Source organism: Bos indicus x Bos taurus, chromosome 11 (genome assembly GCF_003369695.1).
Source record: "Bos indicus x Bos taurus breed Angus x Brahman F1 hybrid chromosome 11, Bos_hybrid_MaternalHap_v2.0, whole genome shotgun sequence".
NCBI lineage: Eukaryota > Metazoa > Chordata > Mammalia > Artiodactyla > Bovidae > Bos > Bos indicus x Bos taurus.
In genome coordinates this window covers 59,495,141-59,520,464 of record NC_040086.1, presented here as the reverse complement: position 1 = coordinate 59,520,464, position 25,324 = coordinate 59,495,141, and the positions used below count along the sequence as shown (strand labels likewise).

The following is a 25,324-nucleotide window of genomic DNA, read 5'->3' as shown; positions in this document are numbered from 1 at the left end:
ATGTTCCGTTTTCACAGATGATGAAGGGGCAACTCCTGTTAAAAGGCGGCGCGTTAGCAGCGATGAGGAGCACACCGTCGACAGCTGCATCAGTGACATGAAGACAGAAACCAGGGAGGTCCTGACCCCAACTAGCACTTCAGACAATGAGACGAGAGACTCCTCAATTATCGACCCAGGCACCGAGCAAGATCTTCCTTCCCCTGAAAATAGTTCTGTTAAAGAATACCGAATGGAAGTTCCATCTTCGTTTTCAGAAGACACATCAAATATCAGGTCACAGCATGCAGAAGAACAGTCCGACAGTGGTAGGTTTGAAGACTGTAAGGAATTGAAAGACCTCCACTGTTCCAAGGATTCTAACCTTGCTGAGGAGGAATCCGAGTTCCCTTCTACTTCTCTCTCTGCAGTTCTGTCTGACTTAGCTGACTTGAGAAGCTGTGACGGTCAAGCTTTGTCCTCCCAGGACCCTGAGGTGGCTTTATCACTCAGCTGTGGCCATTCCAGAGGACTCTTTAGTCACATGCAGCAGCACGACATTCTAGATACCCTGTGTAGGACCATTGAATCTACAATCCATGTGGTCACGAGGATATCTGGCAAAGGAAACCAAGCTGCTTCTTGACATTAGATGTAGCATGTCTACTTTTAAGGTCACCCCTGCCCCCACCCGATGCTGTTTGTATAAGTTTCGCCTATTTCTGTTTTCGTGCTTCAGTTCGTCCAGTGCTCTCTGCTTGAATGGCAAGATAGATTTATAGGCTTAATTCTTGGCCAGGCAGAAACTTCAGATGAAAAAATTTGCATCTTCAGTATACTTTCTAAAGGGCAATCAGATAATGAATATGTTTTACGTAATTAAGAGTTCACTGTAGTGGCTTTCATTTAATATGGCTGTCTGGGAGGCACAGGGTTCTCTGGCCCTGTACAATGTAATTTAAACTTACAGCATTTTTACTGTGTATAATATGGTGTCCTCTGTGCCAGTTTTGTACCTTATAATAGAGGCAGATTGCCTCCGATCGCTGTGGTTCTTATTATCAAAATTAAGTTTACTTGTATACGGAACAACCACAAGAAATTTGATTCTGTAAAGAATCCTCTTTAGCTGTGGCCTGGCAGTATATAAATGGTGCTTTATTTAACAGAATACCTGTGGAGGAAATAAAGCACACTTGATGTAAAAATAATTGTTTTATTTTTATTGACATGACTGATTGCTATTCTATGCACTTAATTAAACTGATTGTGATGACTTTTTAATTGTTTACATACCTTGCTTCAGTCTTCTCAGATGAAAGTAATGAGAAAACTGTGAACCGGGAGATGTACTTGTCCACTGTTGCTACTTCATGAGAAGTACAGTGGCAGGCCAAAAAGTACCTTTTTCCATAGACTTTTCAGTCCTCGCCACTCCAGAGTGCGTAACTGCTGCAGGGAGAAGCATAACAATGCAGCCCGCTCGCCCTCACATCAACATGCTTCTGAATGCAACATGCCACTGTTTCACGACCTAGAGCTACACACCTTAAAAACCCTGAAGTAAAATAAAGGAAGTACCAACATGCCATTTGTCTCTTCCTGAATTAAAAATTTACAGCTAAAAGTAGGCTCGCTAAGACAAGCTTTAGCTTGGGACACTTCAACTATCCATACTCGGAGACGCAATCTGTTCCCGGAGGAGCATCTATGGACGGTAACGTTAACAGTCTGATTTCACATTGCTTGCTTTTAGCTCAGTGCAGAGTCTAGTCATAGTAAATAAAGGTTCAACAGTGCTTTCAATTCTGTATTAGTTTGTGGATTTCATCTAGTATAAATTATTTTTTTTTAAAGGAACACTAGAAGAGGAGGTAAACATGATACTTTCTGCTTACAAAAAGTAATGCCCTTATAAAATCTTCAAACTAACTCAACCATTTAGGGTGGTCAGCTGCAGTAAACCTTTTATTTCTTCAAAATGCTGCTTCTGCCAACAAAATTTCATGTTCTCTTCTTCACAGACAGGAACTCCTTTACAGTCCAATTGTAATTCCGTTTGCTGTAGCGTAGGCACAAAATTCAGTGCAACTATTGCATAGTGTTCTGGAAGAAAAGAAGGAAAGTTTATTACTGTATTATGAAAAGAATTTATCCATACAGTATCACTATTTGCTTTTCATATTAGGGGGTAGAATACTTGAAGTGTTTTTTGACTTAAAAGGTGCTAATAACATACCTTCTGGCCAGTTCCTACATCTCCATTTCATGACGATCTTTTTGTTTGTTAACTGAAAACAAAGGGGAAATTCCACTGAAAACATCTTTTAAAACTTTGTACAACACTACAATAAAGAAAAACACCAAATCCTTTCATGAGCCCCTATGGGAGAAATACGAGAACTAGTCAATGAACACACACTCATACTTGGTTTGTATGCCGGCACCACTGAGGACTGACTGACTGTCCCTCGTGCCAGAATGTAACAGCAGGAACACCAGACGGAAGTGCGGTAGCCGGCGCAGAGCTGCGGTGAGCAGGAAGGCGGCTGACGTGCGGCAGCACACACACTAGTGGCAGAGGCCAGAAACTCTAGACCCAAGAGTTGGGAGGAACTGTACTTGCGTCTTCTAAAAGTCATCAACAGTGGCACAACTGCTGTGAAACTAAGGCTTCATCTTTATTACTACTTAGTAAATATCAATTTTTTATTTGCCATATAACTTATAAAGCACTCAAGTTTCTGTGAGCTCAGATAAAAACCGAAGCACTTTTAAAAACAGCATGAATAAAACATTTTAACTGAAGGGTCTAGCTTACTTTCCTTTAACGTTAGGTTACCTACCAGTTCTGTATATTCACCGGTGATGTTTCCATCAAACATTTGGAATTTCCCTCCCTTTTCAGCTTCTAATACAGCAGGAGATTTAGAAAATTTTTGCACCAACTAACAAAGCGAAACATACAAGAGACATGTTATTCTGGCATGTGCTTATCATGTTTTCAACCTAAATGTATAACATAACAGTTCCTGTGGTTGTTTTTAATTGTGAATACATAGCTTTTAATTATACAGCCTCAATAGATTGTTCCAAATCTCAATGCTGATAAACTCCCCCACCCCAGCTCCCAAACACCCATCTTTTCTGCCCTCAAATCCTTAGGATAGCTTACCCCTCCTTGAGCTATCCTAAAGGTTACTAGATCCCTTCAATCAGAAAAACATAAGGCATGTAGGAAACCAAAAACCAGCTTCAGTTCTTAGTGGCATATTCTCTCCCAGTGTCAGCATTTCTGATTCCAGATACTGAGATGTTACTTACATCTTTCACAGTGAAGATTCTGTACAGCTGCTCAATAGCTGTGTCAAAGAGTTCTGTCATGTGCAGAGCCACAGTGGGAATCCTCACACCCAGTGCCACCCGAGAGGAGGCCTGAATCTCAAAAGAAAAGGTTCCAAAGCATAATTAGCATGACAAGAGATTTTAGAAATTCAGTTTTACAGTCTCAGTAAAATATCACAATGTCCCAAACAATATCCTTCCACTCTAGTCTTTATTTTGGAAACAGAGCCCAGACTAGGACTTCACAGCCCAAATCCTACTTAGATATGTAACTATGGCCCAGGGGGCATAAAGATAAGCAGGTGAAGGACACAGCACTTAAGGCCAAAAGGTGTCAAACTCCCCATCACTACAGTCCAAGAACAAGATCTAAAACCTCCCAATCCTCCGAAAGTGGAGAGATGCTCCTTCCATTGTGTATGTGAACTTCAGAGTCACCTTTTGTGACTCTCTAGTGTAATGACTACAAAACAGCACTGTCCTGAACTAAATTCAATATTTAACAAAAAGGCTAGTTATACAATCCCTTCCATCAAGGATGAAAGTCTCATCATTTCTCCCCAAAATGGCAGAAGATGCCAGGGTGGATTAACTGGTCCTCCGTATCTTGTATAGTCCTCCATCATCACAGGCTCTTGAAGCTTTGAAGCCTTCGAGCCTGGTGGGCTACAGCCCATGGGGTTGCACAGAGCAGGTTGTGACTGAGCTTGCACGCACGCACAGCATGCACACACTAGGCACTTCGTTCTCCCCCTCCCTGCATATCGTCCGCCAGAGGCCACACCTGCAAGGCATTCTCACTCAGTTTCCTTTCAACCGTCAATTCCTGGGCTGCCATAGCTTTGGTTGGTAAAATCATTCCCATTGTAAATTCTATAAAGGAAACATAAGAGAAATGACTTTAATAAAGCACCTTTCCCCTTCCAGCACAAATAGGCAGAAAACTGAAAATATATAAGAATATAGAGAAACATTTATAGAAAGAATTCCTATAGCATTTTGAGAATTTCAAGACCATTCTGTATCTTTACATATAAAGCTAATCATTAACATGAGTTCCACAGCAACAAATGCCTTTGATCCTTTTCTTTTTACTGAATGCCTCACTTTTATCTAGTTCTTGACAAAAAATAGCATTTTCAAATGCTGTTTTCCAAAAAGCTCCATTTTATACACTTAACTAATAGCTTTATGACTGTCACTTACTGTCAAAACCAGACACTTGGCTCACAGCTTCATCACCACCACCTCACAAAGCCTGGTCTCCATTCAAGCTTGTGGCAGCAGCATGTGTGATCTCATGAGAAAAGTAAACCCCAAACCCATCTATGCCAACACTGAGATACTCGGCAGAGTCCAAGGATGAGGTGCGGACGTACGAGCCCTGCTGGCTGTTTTACCTGGCAGGGAGCTTCTCTAATTTAGCAAAGAAGACAATAACCTCAGTTCCACTCAGTGCAGGGATTATCTGAGTAAGTTTCCAACTACACCTGTAATATCTATAGTCACTTTCATTCACTCAACAAAGATTTATTAAGCATCTACTGTATACATCAGGCACTGTGCTACACTGAGATACAGCAGTAGTAAACAGGACAGAGTCCTTCCATGCCCTCATGAAGCTTATAGTCTAGCAAGGAAGACAGACATTAGACAGATAATTATAAAAACTGATTAAATAATTATCATTCCAGAAACTAACAATTCTGTAGGCAAAATGGTTCATGCTGTATAAAATACTGATAAGCACTAATGGTCTAATTCATGACTAGATCTCAACCTCCAGACTACAATTTATCGTGCAGCATAAAGAGCTCATCTCTGGAACCTGGGACGTTGGCCTGACCGGGGAATCCAGACTACAGTGCAGAGCATTATTTGGGTAAATGGGAAAGGGACCCTCTAGTTCACAAGGATGCCTTCTTTACCCGTCTTAAGTGCCTTCAGGTAATCTCCAAGGGCTTCCCTGACCTTGGCGGTGCCTGCAGTTTTCATAAGATCCTTCAGAATATCCCCATCTCCTTTCTTTTTACTCACGTTCACCTACAAATCAGAAAAATACAAACCGAAGAAAAATCTGGTTTGACGTATTCTTACAATACTGGGACAAATGGATGAGGGAACTGTGATGGCAAGGGAAGGGAAAGAAGTGATGTAAGAGAGAGAGACGTGACAGGCTTTTTCATATAGTTTGAGAAGATGTAAGAGTTTTTTAATCAAGTGTCTACTGAAACTGGTGGCCAAAACTTGAAGGGACTTCTTAGAATGTGAACCCCTAATCTGCATATATTTTATGTGTGTATGTATCATACTGATAATGTAGTCCATGGTGTTAAGAGTCTAGAAACGTGCTGTTCAATACGGCAGCTGCTTGGTCACATGTGGCTACTGAGCACCCACTGAGATGGGTTCAAAGTGCAAAATCACACACATAACACCAGACTTTAACGACTTAGCACCAAAGGAATACAAAATAATCTCATGAATAACCCTGATACTAATTACATGTTAAAATGGTATTTTTATATTTTGGGTAAAATAAAAAGTATTAAAACTTAATTTTGTTTCTTTTAAATATTTCTAAAACTGCTGCTAGAAAATGTTAAGTTATTTATGTGGCCTGCATTATGTATCTGTTGAACAGTGCTTGTCTAGAGTCCCAAATTCAGTTAATTAGGAAAATCAGGTTCCCACATAACCTGGTCTTGGGCTACACCTTTTTTTTCTTTTTCCTTTTTTTGGCAAGGAGGAGAGTTGGGAAAGAGAGGAAGAGGGGGAGGAAAGGAAGGAAGGAAGGCCAGGACAGGAGGAGAGAGGAGGAAATGGAGAGGGAAATGTCAAAATGCTGCTCTGGGGGTGCCTCTGGTATTCTTAGAAAGAAGAGGTATTGGTTTGAAACTCCCTTCATGTCCCTGTGATTCAGTTGAGGTGGGCCTGCTCCCAGGGCCCAGTTCTACATTAGAGAGTTTGTTCTGCAGTACTACCAAGGACTGAATCAAAAAGACCAATTTAATATCCTGCTAAAATACTTCTGAGATGGTGGATGTGGACAGAGCAAAGTGAAGTCACAGGCCCTGAGTGCACTGACCACATTTGAAGCTACCACTTTTAGGGTAGTTCATAGCCTTTAAGAAAGGCAACTCCTGGTAGTTTGGTGTAACCTGCTCTCCTGAAGGCCTTCACACTAAATGTGTTCACAAATCAAAAAAGACCCTGTCAGACTGTCATCTGGAAATACAGCTATCATACAAAAGGTTTCGCCCCACAACCAAGCTTTTAGCTTACAAGTGGACACTGACTGCAAACCAAGCATGGGAGTTACACAGGCTTGCTCTCCCCCAACGATGAGAAGAGCCAGTCAAAACCAACACACATACTAACTTATGTCCAAACAAATGTGATAAAACCAAGGGAGATCATGGCGAAAAGCCCAGAATTTTCACTATTAAAGGGAAAGAGTAAAGATGCAGAGGAGATACAAAATCCCATTCACCAAGCTGTGCACAATACCTGAGCACTTCCCAGTATACATACAGTTGCACACATCTGATGACACCTTTGAAAGGTGATGAGGCCGTGGAGGGTGCAGGCCGTGGAGGGTGCAGGCCGTGGAGGGTGCAGTCCGCGGCTTCCCAGGCATGCCCTTCCCACATCACTCTGCCCACACCCCACCCTACCTCCCCATAGCGCAGCTTCTTTCTCAGCAAACGAGCCCTTCACCACTCACCAAAACTACCGCACGGGCACAGGTTTTCAACTGTCCAATATGTATAGCAGAAACTTGATTTAAAAACAAAGAAAAGAAAGAAATTCCATCAGATACCTCACCTCAGTGTCATCTACTTCATTCTCTTCAGACAGGCTGGGTATTTCAATCAACCCCTTGTGCTTCGCACCAGATTCTCTAATGATACCTGAAATGAGCAAAATGTCTTCTTCAATTACAAAGTAACAACTAGTTTATGTAAAACTGCCCTGCCTCACTGAACAGCCCACCCTCCTCACAGAGCGCAACCTTCCCCCACAAACGCCCATCACATGCATGTCCAAACCAACTCTGCTCTCCTGGCCCACGTCAGAGGTTCAGGTAGGGGGTGGGGTGGGGGGCAATTAAAGTGCGGACAAGGGAATTTCCTGGTGCTTCCACTGCAGGGGCAAGGGTTTGATCCCTGGTCAGGGAACTAAGATCCCATGGGCTGCATGGCAGGGCCAGAAAATAAAAAAAAGAAGAACAGTGCTATTATTAGACTTTTTTTTTTAACTGCACATGAAATCAGGGTCCACATGAAGCATGAGAGTGAAGTAAGCAGGTCTGTTAACCACGGTTTCTTTTTTCATCCCCCAATATTTAACAAGTCAAGCGTGATAAAGGACTATCCTGAAGAAAAGGCACAGGAAGGCAAAAAGGGACACTGAGTTCTGATCACAGAGGGAAAGGCAGGGAGGTGGGGACATCTGTGTGGATCCCCCCACGCAGCTAATGTCTTTCAACACCGGGTGTGGACTTCAGTGACATCAAGATGGTGACACAGGTCATTCCCAACTTCAGCACCCCTCACAAGAAGAGCAACTAGCAACTACGCAGAGACAGGACACCACTGAAAATCCCAAACCCAGAGGTGAGGCTGATGCACGCTTCTGGACCAGAGACAGAAGAGGACTGCAGTAGAGGGTATGAGGAGTGGTGACACTCTGACCAAACCCCGAGGCCAGCACAGAGCCTCACGGCGGGGGCCCCACTGCAGTTTTCCCGCAGCGGAGGGCAGACTCCCTGGCACTGGTGGATGCTTCCTTGGAGGCCAACAGGGTCTCAACATGTGGAAGCCACGGGGACTCGGGCTTTCAGCCACCAATGCTCAAATCTGGATGGACCGTGTTCCTGCTTGAGGCAGACACGAGCAGAGCTCAGCTGGCAATTCTGCTTGATGTGGGTCCCCAAGCAACAGGCGAAGCAAATTCACAGCTCCACTCAACTGCTGAGTGTGGCTTCCCAGCCTGATCATCCAGGAAGCTGGACCAGAGAACCTGGGCAGCCCTGGAGCCCATCCACACAGCTCCCTTGGGCAGGGAGCCACACCAGCAGTCTTGTCCGGCTACAGAGAATAGCCTCCAGCCCTGCGTAGCCAGGGATCCTGAACAGTGACCCCAAGTGGCCTCGGAGTGGAGCCTACAGCCCTGCCAAATTGCTTAACATAGCTTGGGGCCTTGTTCAGACAAGAAGCTCAGCAGCGACCCTACCCCACAGAGAACAGCCCCTCAACTGCAGGAAACAGGTGGAAGCCTCTCTTGACCAGAGAGCCCAGCCAGCAACTTTGTTCGACAGCGGAGCATACCCAGCAGCCTATGGATGGTGAAGCCAACCCTGCAGCCCTGCCCAACTTCAAGGCACAATCTGTGTCTCCATCTGATCACAGAACACAATGGAGGTTAAGGTCCTACCCAAGAACTCTGCCTGCAGTTCTGTCTGAACAGAGTCCAACCAGGAGGAATACCTGTCGGAGAGCAGAGCCTGAGACCCCCCCACTCAACTAGGAGTGATGGCAGAGCCCAGCTCAGAACCCTGCCCAATCATGGAATCCAACCAGGGCACCACCCTGCCAAGGAACACAGCCAGTGACTCTGCCTGACCACAGGTAACTGCAGAGCACAGCTAATGCCCCATGTAACCATGGAGCACATCCAGCAACCCTGCCTGGTCAAGGAGCCCACTGAGCAGCCCTGCCTGAAGATGGAGTCAGTTGACTCACCCAACCATAAAGGCCAGCCATTGGTAACCCCCCATCCCGACCTCAGAGCACACTCAGCTGGAGACCCTGGCAGCAAGTCTTGCCCACCCACGGACATTATGAGCTGACACATCCCATAACCCAAGCTCAAAGGTGATGGATTTTCCCTGCCAAAGCAAACCTGTAAAACATGGAAGAGACCAATTACTTACACATGCAGCTACTAATGCAAGGAAACAAGGTTCAAGAAAAAAATCAGGCAAACATGAGACCAAAAGAACCTAATAACGCTCCATAGCTGACCCTAAATAAATGGAGATGCATGAACTATATAATCTGGAATTCAGAATAAATCTCTTATTCAGCCAACTATAAGAACACACAGACAACTAAACGAAATTAGGAAAACAGTGCATGAACAAAACAAGTTCCAAAAAGAAACAAAGTGTTAAACAAAGCCCACAAACTGTTGGAGCAAAAGAATACAATGACTTTACTGAAGAATTCAACAGAGAGCTTCCACAGCTAACTTGACCTAGTAGAAGAAAACAATGTGTACACTAGAAGATGGGTTCTTCAAAACTGTCCAGTCAAGGAAACAAAACAAAAAGAAAGAAAAAGAGTGAAGAAAGAACAGGAGACTCATGTGATGCCATCAAATGAAACAATATGTTCATTATGGAAGTTCCAGAAGGAGGAGAGAAAGAAAGGGCCAGAAAATCTATTTAAAATAATAATGGTTGAAAACTTCCCAAACCTGGGAAGAGAAATGCACAATGCACAATGCCCAACGGTCCCCCAAGTAGGCTGAACTTAAAAAAAGAAAAAGGCTACATCAAGACACACAAGAGCTGAACTGTCAGAAGTCAAAAACAAAAAATTTTGAAAGCAGGAGAAAAGTGACTCTTCACAAACAAGGGAGCTTCCATAAGGCTACAGGTGGATTTCACAGCAGGAACTTGACAGGCCAGCAGTGGGATGATGTACTCAAAATACTGAAAGAAACAGTATGTCAACCAAGAATACTACACCCAGAAAAGCTGCCTTTCAGAAGTAAAAGAGAGACAAAGACATCCCCAAACAAATAAAAGCTGATGGGGATTCAATGTCATTAAACCTGCCTTACAAGAGATGCTAAAGAACATTCATCAGGCTGAAATAAAAGGATGTTAGTTAGCATGATAAAAACATATGAATGTGTAAAGCTCACTGGTAATGGTAAATATACAGTCAAAATCAGATTATCTAAAATTGCAATGGTAACAAGTCTGCATTAAAAGTTAAAAAACAAATGTACTTAAATAACCATAACTATGACAATTTAAAGTAACTATACCTATGAAAATTTCTACAATGTAAAAATATGTCAACTGTAACATCAACAACCTAAAATGTGAGAGGTGAAGAAGTATAAATTTCTGTATGCTATCAAAATTAAGTTGTTATCAGTTTAAATATATACACCTCAGGTTAACCGCAAAGGAAAAACCACAAAAGATTACAGTAAGACTCAAAGCATATCACCTCAAAAAAGTATCAAAGGACTATGGAGCTGACAAGAGAGGTGTAAGTCCTTGCCTATCAATAGTTACTTTAAACATAAACAGATTAAATTCCTCAATCAAAAGGCACAGAATGCCTGAATGGATTAAAAAACCAAGGTCCAACAACATGACAGTGTCTCCACAACAGACAGTCTCTACAAGACTCGCTTTACCTTTAAGGATACACGAAAACCAGGAGCAGAGGGATGGAAAAAGAAATGTCAAGCAAATGTTAACCAAAGAAAGTAGGAATAGCTATACTTACATTAGACAAATAGACTTTCAGCTAAAATGATCAAAAGAAAGAAGGTCATCATATAAAGCTAAAGGTGTCAATTTATCAACGATATAACAATTATATTTAAGCATTTGCTGCTGCTGCTACTGCTAAGTTGCTTCAGTCGTGTCCGACTCTGTGCAACCCCATAGACGGCAGCCCAACAGGCTCCCCTGCCCCTGGGATTCTCCAGGCAAGAACACTGGAGTGGGTTGCCATTTCCTTCTCCAATGCATGAAAGTGAAAAGGGAAAGTGAAGTCGCTCAGTCATATCTGACTCCTAGCAACCCCATGGACTGCAGCCTACCAGGCTCCTCCGTCCATGGGATTTTCCAGGCAAGAGTACTGGAGTGGGGTGCCATCACCTTCTCCATTTAAGCATCTAATAGTACCTAAATAAAGCAATTACTAACAACTTATAAGGAGAAATAAACAGCAATACAATAATAGTTGGGGACATTAATACCCTACTCTCAACAACGGACATATATCATCCAAGCAGAAAACCAGTAAGGAAATACCCGATCTGAACACCACAGACCTAATACACCTAACAAACGTATACTGAACAGTCCATCGAACAGCAATAGGATATGCATTTTTCTCAAGCACTCACAGAACATTTTCTACAATAAATCATAGGTTAGGCCTCAAAACCAGTCTGAACAATTTTTTTAAAGATAAATTATAAAAAATATCATTGCCAGTCAAAATGGTATGAAACTAGAAAATTCACAAGTACATGCAAATTAAAATACTCCTGAACAACTAATGGCTTAAAGAAATCAAAGGCAAAATTTTAATATATCTTGGTGCAAATAAAAATGGCAAAACAAACACTTATGAGATGCAGCAAAAGCAGTCCTAAGAGGGAAGCTGGTACTGTAAACTCATACAAGAAATAATCTCATATAAAGAGCCTAACTTTACACATCAAGGAACTAGAAAAAGAAAAAAGTAAGCTCAAAGTCAGCAGAAGAAAATAAGTAACAAGCCATCTACAGATTCAATGCAATGCCTGGTAAAATTCCAACTACATTTTTCACAGAAATAGAACAAAAAATCCTAAAATTTGTATGGAACTACAAAGAGCCCAAATAGCCTAAGCAATCTTGAGAAACAACAAAGCTAATGGCATCACACTTCTTGATTTCAAACTGTATTATAAAGATATAGTAATCAAAACAGTTTAGTACTATCATAAAAACAGGCACACAGATCAGCAGAACTATAACAGAGAATAGACAGAAAAAAGAGCCCAAAATAAGTCCATGCTTATGTGGTCAATTAAGCTAAGACAAAGGAATCAAGAAAATACAGTAAGGAAAGGACTGTCTGCTCAACAAATGTTGAGAAAAGCGGCATGCATAAGCAAAACAATGATACTGGACCACTATCTTACACCACACACACATTAATCAAAGTGAACTAGACTTGAACCGAAGACCTGAAACCAAAAACAAGTCCTAGAAGAAACACAGATGATAAGCTCCTGGACAGTGGTCTTGGTGATGATTTTTAGACTTAACACCAAAAGCAAAAATAAACAAGGAGGATGAGTCAAACTAAAAAGCTTCTGCACAGCAAAGTAAATAAAACAAACCTACTGAATGGGAATCAGAGATACCAAAGGCACATTTCATGCAAAGATGGGCTCGATAAAGGACAGAAATGGTATGGACCTAACAGAAGCAGAAGACATTAAAAAGAGGTGGCAAGAATACACAGAAGAACTGTACAAAAAAGATCTCATGACCCAGATAATCACGATGGTGTGATCACTGACCTAGGGCCAGACATCCTGCAATGTGAAGCCAAGTGGGCCTTAGAAAGCATCACTATGAACAAAGCTAGTGGAGGTGATGGAATTCCAGTTGAACTACTCCAAATCCTGAAAGATGATGCTGTGAAAGTGCTGCACTCAATATGCCAGCAAATTTGGAAAACTCAGCAGTGGCCACAGGACTGGAAAAGGTCAGTTTGCATTCCAATCCCAAAGAAAGGCAATGCCAAAGAATGCTCAAACTACCACACAATTGCACTCATCTCACAAGCTAGTAAGTAATGCTCAAAATTCTCCAAGCCAGGCTTCAGCAATACGTGAACCATGAACTTCCTGATGTTCAAGCTGGTTTTAGAAAAGGCAGAGGAACCAGAGATCAAATTGCCAACATCCGCTGGATCATGGAAAAAGCAAGAGAGTTCCAGAAAAGCATCTATTTCTGCTTTATTGACTATGCCAAAGCCTTTGACTGTGTGGATCACAATAAACTGTGGAAAGTTCCGAAAGAGATGGGAATACCAGACCACCTGATCTGCCTCTTGAGAACTTTGTATGCAGTTCAGGAAGCAACAGTTAGAACTGGACATGGAACAACAGACTGGTTCCAAATAGGAAAAGGAATTCGTCAAGGCTGTATATTGTCACCCTGTTTATTTAACTTCTATGCAGAGTACATCATGAGAAATGCTGGACTGGAAGAAACACAAGCTGGAATCAAGATTGCCGGGAGAAATACCAATAACCTCAGATATGCAGATGACACCACCCTTATGGCAGAAAGTGAAGAGGAACTCAAAAGCCTCTTGATGAAAGTGAAAGTGGAGAGTGAAAAAGTTGGCTTAAAGCTCAACATTCAGAAAACAAAGATCATGGCATCCGGTCCCACCACTTCATGGGAAATAGATGGGGAAACAGTGGAAACAGTGTCAGACTTTATTTTTCTGGGCTCCAAAATCACTATAGATGGTGACTGCAACCATGAAATTAAAAGACACTTACTCCTTGGAAGGAAAGTTATGACCAACCTAGACAGCATATTCAAAAGCAGAGACATTACTTTGCCAACAAAGGTTCGTCTAGTCAAGGCTATGGTTTTTCCAGTGGCCATGTATGGATGTGAGAGTTGGACTGTGAAGAAGGCTAAGCACTGAAGAACTGATGCTTTTGAACTGTGGTGTTGGAGAAGACTCTTGAGAGTCCCTTGGACTGCAAGGAGATCCAACCAGTCCATTCTGAAGGAGATCAGCCCTGGGATTTCTTTGGAAGGAATGATGCTGAAGCTGAAACTCCAGTACTTTGGCCACCTCATGCGAAGAATTGACTCATTGGAAAAGACTCTGATGCTGGGAAGGATTGGGGGCAAGAAGAGAAGGGGACGACAGAGGATGAGATGGCTGGATGGCATCACTGACTCGATGGACGTGAGTCTGGGTGAACTCCGGGAGTTGGTGATGGACAGGGAGGCCTGGGGTGTTGTGATTCATGGGGTTGCAAAGAGTCGGACACGACTGAGCGACTGATCTGAATCTGAATCTGACTGAATGGGAGAAAATATTTGCAAATGGTGTAACTGATAAGGGATTAATATCCAAAGAACTTGTAAGACTCAATAACAAGAAACAATCTCGTTAGAAAATCTGAAGAGATGTTTTTCCAAAGAAGAAGACATACACACAAATTCCTCTGGGACAACATTAAATGCACCAATACTCACATTATGCGGGGGTCCCAGAAGGAGAAGAGAGAGAGAAAGGACCTGAGAAAATATTTGAAGAGGTAATAGCTGAAAACTTCCCAAACATGGGAAAGGAAACAGTCAGCCAAGTCCAGGAAGCACAGAGAGTCCCAGGCAGGAAAGAACCTGAGGAAGACACTGAGACACATAATAATCAAACTGACAAAAATTAAAGACAAAGATAAAATATTAAAAGCAACAAGGGAAAAATGACAAATAATATACAAGGGAACTCCTGATTTCTCAACAGAAACTCTGCAAGCCAGAAGGGAACAGCATATTTAAATTGATAAAAGGGAAGAACTTACAACCAAAAATACTCTACCCAGCAAGACTCTCATTCCACTTTGATGGAGAAATCAAAAGCTTTATAGACAAGTAAAAGTTGAGAGAATTCTGCATTACCAAACCAGTTTTACAACAAATGTTAAAGGAACTTCTCTATGCAGGAAACCCAAGAAAGGAAAAGACCTACAGAAAAGAGAAAGTGAAAGAAAGAAAGTGAAGTCTCTCAGTCGTGTACGACTCTTTGCAACCCCATGGAGTATAACCTACCAGGCTCCTCCATCCATGGAATTTTCCAGGCAAGAGTACTAGAGTGGGTTGCCATTGCCTTCTCCAGGGGAGCTTTCCGACCCAGGGATCAAACCCGGGTCTCTCGAACTGCACGCAGACACTTTACCATCTGAGTCACCAAGCAAGCCCCAACCCAAACCAATTAAGAAAATGGTAACAGGATCATACATATCTATAATTACCTTAAATATAAATAAATTAAATGCACCAACCTAAAGACGCAGACTGTCTGGGTGGATGAAAACATGTGCATGCATCTCGCTTGCTTTGACACATCATCCTGCTTGACTATGTAATTATTTTATACTGTTAGGTTAATCATGTTCCCATTATGGCTTGCAATTATAACAATCTTTTATATTTTGTCTGATTTTGGCCATTGATTGTGAAAACTGATAAACACTTTTACTACTGTGATTTATTTATTTTTAGTTTTTCTATTTCATATTCAGTGTTCCCATTCCATTCAGTTTGTTTTCCAATTTCTCCATCTCTTTTTCTATCTTGATCAAGCCTTTATCAAGCACAGTAAAAAAACTTTTGTATACCTATATATGGGGCTTCCCTGGTGGCTCAGAGGGTAAAGCGTCTGCCTACAATGTGGGAGACCTGGGTTCGATCCCTGGGTCAGGAAGATCCCCTGGAGGAGGAAATGGCAATCCACTCCAGTACTCTTACCTGGAAAATCCCATGAACAGAGAAGCCTGGTAGGCTACAGTCCACGGGATCACAATATGTATATATTGTAGAAAACTTTTAAGAATTTTTGCCTAACTAAAAAATTTATGACACTTTGATTCCACTTGTTTGACTTAGTAGGAATAGAATGCTAGATTTCTAATTAATAATAGCTATGCAACAAGCAATGAAGGTTTACTGTATAGCACATGGAACTATAGTCAGTAACATATAATAACCTATAATGGAAAATAATTTCAAAAATAATGTATGTGTATTTATGTATAAGTGAATCACCTTGCTATGCATCTGAAACACTGTAAGTCAACTATACATCAACAAAATACACATATTAAGAAAAAAAGGAGGTACAAATGGCCAACAGGTATATGAAATTGTGCTCAACAATGATCATCAGGGAATTATGACTTCAAACCCGTTATACTGTCTGTTATTAAAAAGGGGAGAAATAAAAAGTGTTGGCAAGGATGTGGAGAAAAAGGAAGCCTTGTGCACTGTTGGTAGAAATGCAAACTGGTGCAACTGCTATGGAAAACAGAATGAAGGTTCCTCCAAAAGTTAAAAATAGAACTTCCATATGATCTAGCAATTTGACTTCCTGGTATATACCCAAAGGAAACAAAAACACTAATCCAAAAAGATTCCTGCATCCCAGTGTTCACTGTAGTATTATTTACAACAGCAAAGACATGGAAGCAACCTGTCCACCAACAGATGCATGGATAGAGAAAATGTAGTATATACACACAACGGAATATTATTTAGCTATAAAAAAGAAAAAAAATGTTGCTATTTGCAGCAATCTGGATGGAACTTGAAGGCATTAAGTAAATAAGCGAAAGAAAAATAAATACCATTTGATCTCACTTATATGTGGAATTAAAAGAAAACAAAAAAGTCGTAGATACCGAGAACAGATCAGTGATTGCAAGAAACAGGGAGTGGTGGAATGGGTAAAATGGGTGAACGTGGTCAAAAGTACAAATTCCTAGTTACAGAAAGTAAGTCACAGAGATGGAGTACACAGTATGGGAGCTATAAGAAGACCACTTTACATATTTGAAAGGCAAATCCTAAAAATTCTCATAAGGAAAAAGAGAAACTTGGAACTGTATGGTGATAAATATTAACTAGACTTCTTGTGGTCACCATTTCTTGATGTGTACAAATATAAACACACACATATATATTCATTATAACCCCAAGTGAATATAATATTACTTATCAATTATATCTCAATAAAAAAGGGAATAAAGATTAGAACAAAAATAAATGAAACAGAATAAGAAAACAATGGAAGAGATTAATAAAGAGCTGGTTCTTTGAAAAGACAAAAATATTGACAAAACTTTAGCTACACTAACCAAGGGGAGAAAAAGAGGACTCAAATAAAATTAAAAATGAAAGATGAGACATTACAACTAATACCACACAAATACAAAGGATAATAAGAGACCATTGTTAACAATTAAATGCTGTAAAACTGGACAATCTAAAAGAAATGGATAAATTCCTAGAAATATATTTCCTACCAAGCCTGAACCATTCAGGACTAGAAAGTCTGAACAGACCAGTTACAATTAAGAAAACTAAATCAGTAATCAAAAAAAACTTTCAAGGAAGAAAAGTCCAGAACCAGATAATTTCAATGGAGAATTCTTAAACAGCTAACATCAATCCTTTTCAAACTCTTCCCAAAAACTGAAGAGTGGAAACATTCTCAGACTCATTTTAAGAGGCTGGTATTATCAGGATAACAAAGCCAGTTAAGGATGCTACAGGAAAAAATTACAGACAAATATCCCTCATAAGTAGAGATGCAAAAATTCTCAACAAAATACTGGCAAATTGAATTCAACAGCACACTAAAAGGATCATATATTATGATCAAATGGGATTAATCCCTGGAATGCATGTCAGAAAAGTGCAATAGAAGCAGAGCTACTGGAACAAAGAGAGCTTGACAACACAGACACTACTCCTAACTGGCAAGCCATGGAACTGCAGCACCTGGGGTTGTTGGGCTGGGGAGGGTGGGGATGTGTGTAAGAAAACCAGAATTGTCGATTTTAAATACAGGTACCTGCCACTGGTGATTAGCATGTAAAGCTTTGTTTATATTCCTTCCTCCAACTTGAGTTCAGCCAGAAGATACTTGTTGGAATGAACTGAAGAAACTTCCCTTTTGATAGATTCAACTGAAACTGCTTATTGTACGTGGTTATATTTGGTAAAAATTGCGTGTTGGTTTTTACAAAAGGGTAAGATTTATGGTGTTGAATTTTAATTCACTTGTATAAGGAAACAGTTTAGAACTCTTATAGGTCTTAAATATTTTTACTTGCTATTCTCCCTCAGTAATATACACCTCTTCCTTCCCTGCTTGATGAAACATCTATTTACAAGTTAAAGTAAGTGTATAATCAGTAATTACAGTCTGGAGACAAAATTTACCTAGGAGTGGATGTTTAATTAGGTTTTCAGACTCATTATAAAGACTTGGGTCTTGTCTGAGTTGAGCAGAATTAAAATGACAACTTCAGTTTCCTAACAGAATTGTATTTGTTTCTTTTAGTCCCACACCTTAAAAAGAAACCCCAAGTGGCTCCTCAGGAATGCAGTTTTGTTGCACAAAGGTACCATCTAGCTGGAACTATATACATATGAATGGGTAATTTTCCTGTTGGGCTGAAGTGTATGCTTATATATATGTTTAGTCTTTAAGCTAAACAAACATTTAGATAATATTCTGTGCATTGATTAATGCATTGGGCAGGTGGTGAGGACCTGGATTTTTATCAAACAGTTTAGTAATTTTTAAAGTTTCTTGTGTTTACTAGTAAAGAATTTTAAAACTCTTAAAAAAAAAAAAGATAACCCATGTTCGTGTCTTGAAAGAATACTATTAAAATGTTCCTACTACACAAAGGCATCTGTACATTCAATGCAACTTCTATCAAGATTCCAGTGGCATTTACAGAATTAGAAAAAAAATCCTAAAATTCACACAGAATCACAAAATACTCCTGGTAGTCAAAGCAATCCTGAGAAAGAACAAAGCTGGAGACATCACAATTCCTGATTTCAAAGTTTACTACAAAGCAATAGTGGTAAATTACGGTACTGGCATAAAAAAAGACACATATCAGTGGAAAAGAACCAAGTGGCCAGAAATAAACCCTTGCATACATGGTCAACTAGTACATGACATGGGCCACAAAACTACTCCATGGCTATAAGCTACTATCGTCAGTAAATGGTGCTGGGAAAACTGAATATTCACATGAAAAGGATGAAAAGTATGAAAATGGATCCCTATCTTACACCATACATAAAAATTAACTTGAAATGGATTAAAAACTTAAATGAAAGACCTGAATCCATAAAACTCCTAGGGAAAAACAGGGAAAAAGCTCCTTGATGTCAGTCTTGCAATGATTTTTGGATATGATACCAAAAGCACAAATAACAAGAGCAAAAACAAACAAGTGGGACCAGTCAAGCTAAAAAGCTTCTGCATGGCCAAACAGACAACAAAATGAAAAGACAGCCAACAGAATGGGAGAAAACACTTGTAAACTGTATCTGATAAGAAGTTAATATCTAAGGAACTCATACAACTCAATAGTAAAAAAAAAAACAAAAACAAAAAACATTAAGATGGGCAAAAGACCTGAATATCTATACAAATAAAATATTCCAATGCCCAATCGGTATATGAAAAGGTGTTCAATATTGCTAATCAACAGGGAAATTTAAATCCAAATCACAAAGAGATACCCCTGCACCCCTGTTAGAATGGCTACTATCAAAAAGCGACAAGTGCTGATGAGAATGTGGAGAAGAGAGACCCCTCATGCACTACTGGTGGGAAAGTCAACTGGTACAGCCAACTATGGGAAACAGTAGAGGGTCCTCAAAAGATTAAAAATAGAATTACCATATGATGTAGCAATTCCACTTCTGGATATATAGCCAAAGAAAATGTAATCACTATCTCAAAGAGGTATCTTCACCCCAATGTACAAAACGGCATTATTTATGGTAGTCAAAACGTGGAAACCTAAGTGTCCATCCATGGATGAATGAATAAAGAGAACATGACATATTTACATAATGGAATATTATTCAGCCACAAAGATGAAGGGAAATCTTGCCATTTGTGACAACATGGATGGACCCTGAGGGCATTATGCTAAGTGAAATAAGTCAGAGAAAACCAAATACTGTATGATCTCATTTATATGTGTAATCCAGACAAACCAAACTCACAGAAACAGAGTAGACTGGTGTTTGCAAGGTGGGGGAGGGAAGGGCGGTGAAGGTGGTCGAAAGGTACAAAGTGTACAAACTTCAGCTCATTTGATGAGTAAGTTCTGAGGACCCTAATGTACAGCATGGTGAGCAGTGCAGTTGAAAACTGCTCAGAGAGCAGATCTTAAAGGTTCTCAACAAACGCACAAAGAAAACTACAGCTCTATGAGGTGATGGATGTTTTAACTAACCTTACTGTAGAATCTGGAGAAGGCAATGGCCACCCACTCCAGTGTTCTTGCCTGGAGAATCCCAGGGACGGGGGAGCCTGGTGGGCTGCCGTCTATGGGGTTGCACAGAGTTGGACACGACTGAAGTGACTTTTGTAATATATGCATATAGTAAATCATCACACTGTACACTTTTGACTCATACAATGTTATAAATCAACTATATCTCAATAAAGCTGAAAAAAGCTAAATTTAATATAACTAAAATTTAATTAAAAAAAAAAAAGCAAGACCAGAGTACTGCCTCCTCCCCAGCAGGTCCCACTAGCCACCTCTAGAAGTCACTACTAGAAAAGAGAGCACATGGCGTCAGGGAAGCACTGGTGTGCCTGCCCTCTGGCTCCTGCCCGGGACTTAACCTGCAAAGGAGCTGGTTGCTGCTTTGAGCTAAGGGAGATGGAAGAGATACAAGATCAAAAGCTTCCTTGGGGCTCTCAGAGCCCTGTCTTGGGGAGCTGGAATGTATAAGGAACCAGACCCTGCTATGATCCAGCCAGCAGGAGCCACTGAGGGAGCAACTGATAGGCAACCTCCAGCCAGAATATTCCAAGGCAGGAGTGGGGCTGTTTTTGATGCTCACTCAACACCTCCCTGGGCTCTGGCATGGCTTAAGTCAGCAAGACAGTCACTAAGTCAGAGGCCCAAGGCCACTAACTGGGCAGCTCTCAAGAATGGAGATGACTCGAGCTGAGGCCCAAACTTTAACACAGCACAATCCTCCAGAACCAAATCTTACCCTTGCTCCTCATTTTTTCAACAAGGATTTACTGAATATAGGCTGTCTACCCAGCAAGGAGCTGGGCACCATGGGAGAAATGCATTCATTCAACAAATACACAATCTTTCAGGCAGTAATCTGTAAACAAAACTAATCAATCCCTGACCTAAAGACCCAAAGAGCGAAAACAACCAAAATGTCTATCAACTGATGAATATATAACCAAAATGTGCTACATCTATACAACAGAACATCAATCAACCATGAAAAAGAATGAAATGTGCTATAAGACAGATGAACCTTGAAAAGATTATGCCAAATAAAAGAAACAAGTCACAAAAGACCAAAAACTGTGGTAACATTCATAAGAAACGTCCAGAATAGGCAAATCTGTGGAGACAGAACATAGATCAGTGGTTGCCAAGGACTGGGCGAGTGACAGGTAAATATTTTTGTGGGAGAGATGAAAATGTTCTATAACTGACTGTAGTAATGGCTGCATATTCTGTGAATATACTGAAAACCAGGGAATCGTACACAATAAACAGGTGAATTGTGTGGTATGTGATTATATCTCAATAAAGATGGTATTTTTAAAAATCTCTGCCCCAATGAATGGGGAGAAAAGGGGGATCCAGAACAATAATAATATAACTGCATGTAGTGTGCCAAGTATAAGTGCTTTCAGGAGAAACTAAGCAGAGAAGGGAAACAGTACAAGAAAAGATCTGGTATTTTTTTATAGAATGGAGACAGGTGACATTTTTATAGAATGTACTCAGGATGCAAACCTGAAGGAGCCAAAGGAGCCAGCATGCAACAATCCAGGGGAAGAGTGGTCCAGGCAGCAGCTCCAGGAAATAATAATGCTCACAAGTGCCTGGCCGACTGAGTCCTGCTGAGAACAACCAACCAATTCAATGGACATGAGTTTGAGCAAATGAGATGGTGAAGGACAGGGAAGCCTGGCTTGCTGCAGTTCATGGGGTCGCAAAGAGTTGGACATGACTGAGTGACTGAACAAAAAGCAGCTCCGAATGCTGGGAGAGAGGGAAGCCCATGGCACACGGGGCAAGAACTCCACATGTAGTAAGGGTGTCTGCAACCACAAACACCAATTTAGGGGCCCAAGCAGGAGTTCTAAAACTATCTGCTGGACTTCTCTGGTGGTCCAGAGGATAAGAATCCTCCTGCCAATGAAGGGGACACAGGTTCAACCCCTGGTACAGTAAGAATCCACATGCCAGCTGAACCACTAAGCCTGTGAACCACGACTACTAAGCCCATGTGCCTAAGGCCTGTGCTAGGCAAAAAGAGAAGCCATCGTAATGAGAAGCCCGTGCAACACAACGAAGAGTAGCCCTGGCTCACAGCAACTAGAAAAAGCCCACGCACAGGAACAAAGACTCAGTGCAACCAAAAATAAAAAGATCTGTTGAATGAATGACTAATGAATCAACTGTATCTGCTGAATGAATGACTAATGAGTCAACCAACTCTGCTCCACCAACACTGCACTCTACCCTGCCAGTACCTGGAGCCCCTGTTACCTTTCCAGCCCAGCTTGATGTTCCACTCATAGAAGAAAATCAGCTTTCCTTTGCGGCTGCTGCAGGAAGCCTCGCCTTCCACCTGCTTCAGCTCACTGATCTCGCAGCGGCCAGCCTCATTCTCCACGGTGATACCCACCAGGAGTTCCCGAAGCCTCCCCTTGGACCAGCTGGTGGCATCCCGCTCTGTCCTGCCAGGACCAGAAGAAGAGCAGAGCCATGAATGGACCCTCTTGCTGATATCCACACGCCCATCCCTGGCCCAGTCCAGATCTGCCCAATTTCTCTCAACCATGTGAAAGACCTGCCACCCACAAACTTACAAGCACACTTCTCAGACCAGTTTTCTACCAAACATCTTCTAATTCTCATCAGTGATTTAAGATATGCTGGGAGGCATGGCTTATTTGGGAGAAAGGAGGTCTAGAAATTTCACCTGTTGGAAATGGAGGGGCAAAGCCTGGGCCACATGAAAAAGTAGTTATAACTGAGATAATTTTTATCGTAATAAGACAAATTATTAAGTGTTTTCACAAGTATATTATCTCACACAATCTTCCCAAATAATGTTTCCAATTTAGGGGAGTGAAAATAAGCTGAGAGAAGTCTATTAAGTGTTCATGGTGGCAAGGCTGGGAAAGAAGAGGTCAGCCCGTCCCACCCCCAGGCCAGGACGTCCCCTCCCCCCCCACACCCCCCCACATCCCCAGGAAAGGCTGCCCTCACAGGCCAAAACCTTGCTCTGCCCTGGACCTGCCTCAGCATCACCTTCATGGACCCGAGGTAGCATAGCCCTAGCCTTCAGAGGAAAGGAGCGTAGAACATCACTTCCTGAAAGCTCAGGCGGAAGGAGGAGGGAGGCAGAAATTGGCCCATACTCTAGATAAGATTGAAAAAGGATGAGTAACTAGTTCCAACTTCTAGAAAGCAGGCTCACTAGAGACCCATCAAGTTAGATGTGAAGTTCCGATCCAAATTTCTGTTTTCCTGTTCTTTCCACTATAGACGTAAAACACACACACACACACAAACTTTCCAGCTTCATTTTAATTCCCCCCAAGACTTCAAGGGGCTGGGGCGGAGGGCCACGGGAGGGTAGCTCCTGAGGTCACAGAGACTGCCAAAGCTGAAGAGGTAAGTCAGGAATGACTGCTACTCCTGGGGCCCAACCCAACTTTCAAACAGCAAAGTCAAGTCCCAGAGCCAGTGAGGGTAAGACCCCAGGTCTCCAGGCTCCAAGGGCTCCCCAAGCCCCGACGCTAAAGACAAGCATCTGCACCTGTGCAGCCTCACAACCCTCCCCGCTCCTCCCGCCCGGGGCTCGCCGCGGCCAGGGGAGCGCCCCGAGACCCGCGGCCGCCCTCCACCCGGGAACCGGGCGCTCGCTGAGGGTCCCTCCCGTCCCTCCCGGCGGCTTGCGAGTGAGGAGGCCCGCCCGGAAGCCGCGGCCCCGGCCCCCGCCCGACCGCACCAGTGCCAGTTGTTCACGTTGGTCCCGTCCTCCCGCTCCTCCACGATCCAGCGCGGGTCCCCCTGTCCCCACTTGGCCATGTCAGCGTGGCGGCGCGGCCTCGGCGGACAACAAGGAACAGCCGCGGCGACGGTGCGGCTCCGTCGCCGACGTTTCCGGCCGGCGAACCCAGGAGCAGAGCGTTAGCGGAGCCCAGAAAGTGCCAGAAATCCCCGCCCCTGCGCCAGCCTGCCCCGCCCGCCCCGCTGCGGAGCGCCCGGGGAGAGCGACCGGGCCCGAGCCGAGGGGCGGGGGCGCGGGGAGGGGCCCGAGGGGCGGCAGGAGGCCGGCGTCTGGGCCCTGGAGGTCGGCGCGCGGGAGGGCGCCGGGCCGGAGATGGATGCGGCCGGGGAGGGGAGAGGTCACGGCCTGGGAGACCCGGGTGGGGGGCGGCGGCGGCTGCGGTTGGGAGAGAGGTCCGAGCCGCGGCGCTGCGGAGAGGCGACCCTAGAGGCCGGGGCTCGGCCCTGGAGGCCGGGTGGGGTCTGCGGAGGCTCTGGGCCCTGCCACGGGACTTGCGAGTGCAGTGGCCGGGAAGGGGGAACGTCCGCCGCCTCCGGAAGGCCGGACGCCTCTCCACGACTCACTATTATTACCGCAGTGATTGCCTCCAGTGTTGGCAGAGGGGGGCGCTGAGTAAGGGGCGCCTGAGAGCAGCACCCCGGTGCAGGCGGGAAACGCCCGCGCTGACGGCCTTCGGTCCTCCCGGGGTCACTGCCCGAACACTTGGTTTGCTGTGCGACCGGCTTGCCGAGGTCGGAGCGCGCCCACTTTACAGCACAACTCTGTTGTGTGGAAAGTTCTCAGGAGTTGGTGCCCTCTGACTCTCCCCTGGACGCCACCTCTCACGCCTTTCCAACACCTGTCCAAGTAGCACGGGCCACCAAGGTCCTAGTTACTTCGGGAATGTTTACATTTTATTCATGTGATGATCCTTTGGAGATGACAAAAGAAGGAGATTGCAAGAGTGTATTATTGCAGCTTGATGCAATTGTACAGAAATTAATGATTCCTGTAACGAATTTCCACCTTCCAGCAAAAACTTTGCGTCAACTGTTTGGAAAATGTTGCCCACAGGTCTGAGGATGTTTAGTTAGAAGGCAGAACACGTATGAACGTTGGAAGTCTGCAGGTTACTTCTCCGTTCTGCTCCACTGTGATGACCTGTCCTCTCCCTGTGATCTAGTCTTCTCAGAACTGGGGGAGGGTATTTTTCTCCATTTGCTTACTGGAGATACTACATTCCAACCTCATTTTCCAAAACCTATCACAATTTTGTAAACAGACTGCCTCAGAGTGTTTTGACCCCCCCAAACGAAATGGCATTTTGATTTCACC

The 25,324-nt window shown here is 42.9% G+C and overlaps 2 protein-coding genes across 5 annotated transcripts in view; one reads left to right on the top strand and one right to left on the bottom strand.

The window, feature by feature from the left end:
* USP34 (ubiquitin specific peptidase 34) overlaps nt 1–1,785 on the top strand; it is a 240,584-nt gene extending 238,799 nt beyond the window's left edge. For 2 of the 3 annotated variants that reach the window (XM_027555584.1, XM_027555581.1), the window contains one exon: nt 18–1,785. In XM_027555584.1, coding sequence (XP_027411385.1) covers nt 18–625 — 608 coding nt within the window. In that variant the 3' untranslated portion in view covers nt 626–1,785. The remainder of the gene's footprint in view (nt 1–17) is intronic. The other variant, XM_027555583.1, reaches the window with a different exon arrangement.
* LOC113901342 (activator of 90 kDa heat shock protein ATPase homolog 2) lies at nt 1,182–24,165 on the bottom strand. 2 transcript variants are annotated; one of them, XM_027555585.1, is made up of 9 exons: nt 23,948–24,165; nt 22,477–22,667; nt 7,153–7,238; nt 5,253–5,367; nt 4,109–4,197; nt 3,304–3,420; nt 2,826–2,927; nt 2,219–2,270; nt 1,182–2,085 (listed from the first exon to the last, which is right to left on the bottom strand). In XM_027555585.1, exons 1-9 carry the CDS (start codon nt 24,025–24,027, stop codon nt 1,913–1,915), a joined length of 1,005 nt encoding a protein of 334 aa, XP_027411386.1. In that variant the 5' UTR covers nt 24,028–24,165; the 3' UTR covers nt 1,182–1,912. The 2 variants fall into 2 exon arrangements, with proteins under 2 accessions (XP_027411386.1, XP_027411387.1); XM_027555586.1 differs by having other exon boundaries at nt 3,304–3,414.
* Between the last annotated feature and the right edge of the window lie 1,159 nt (nt 24,166–25,324).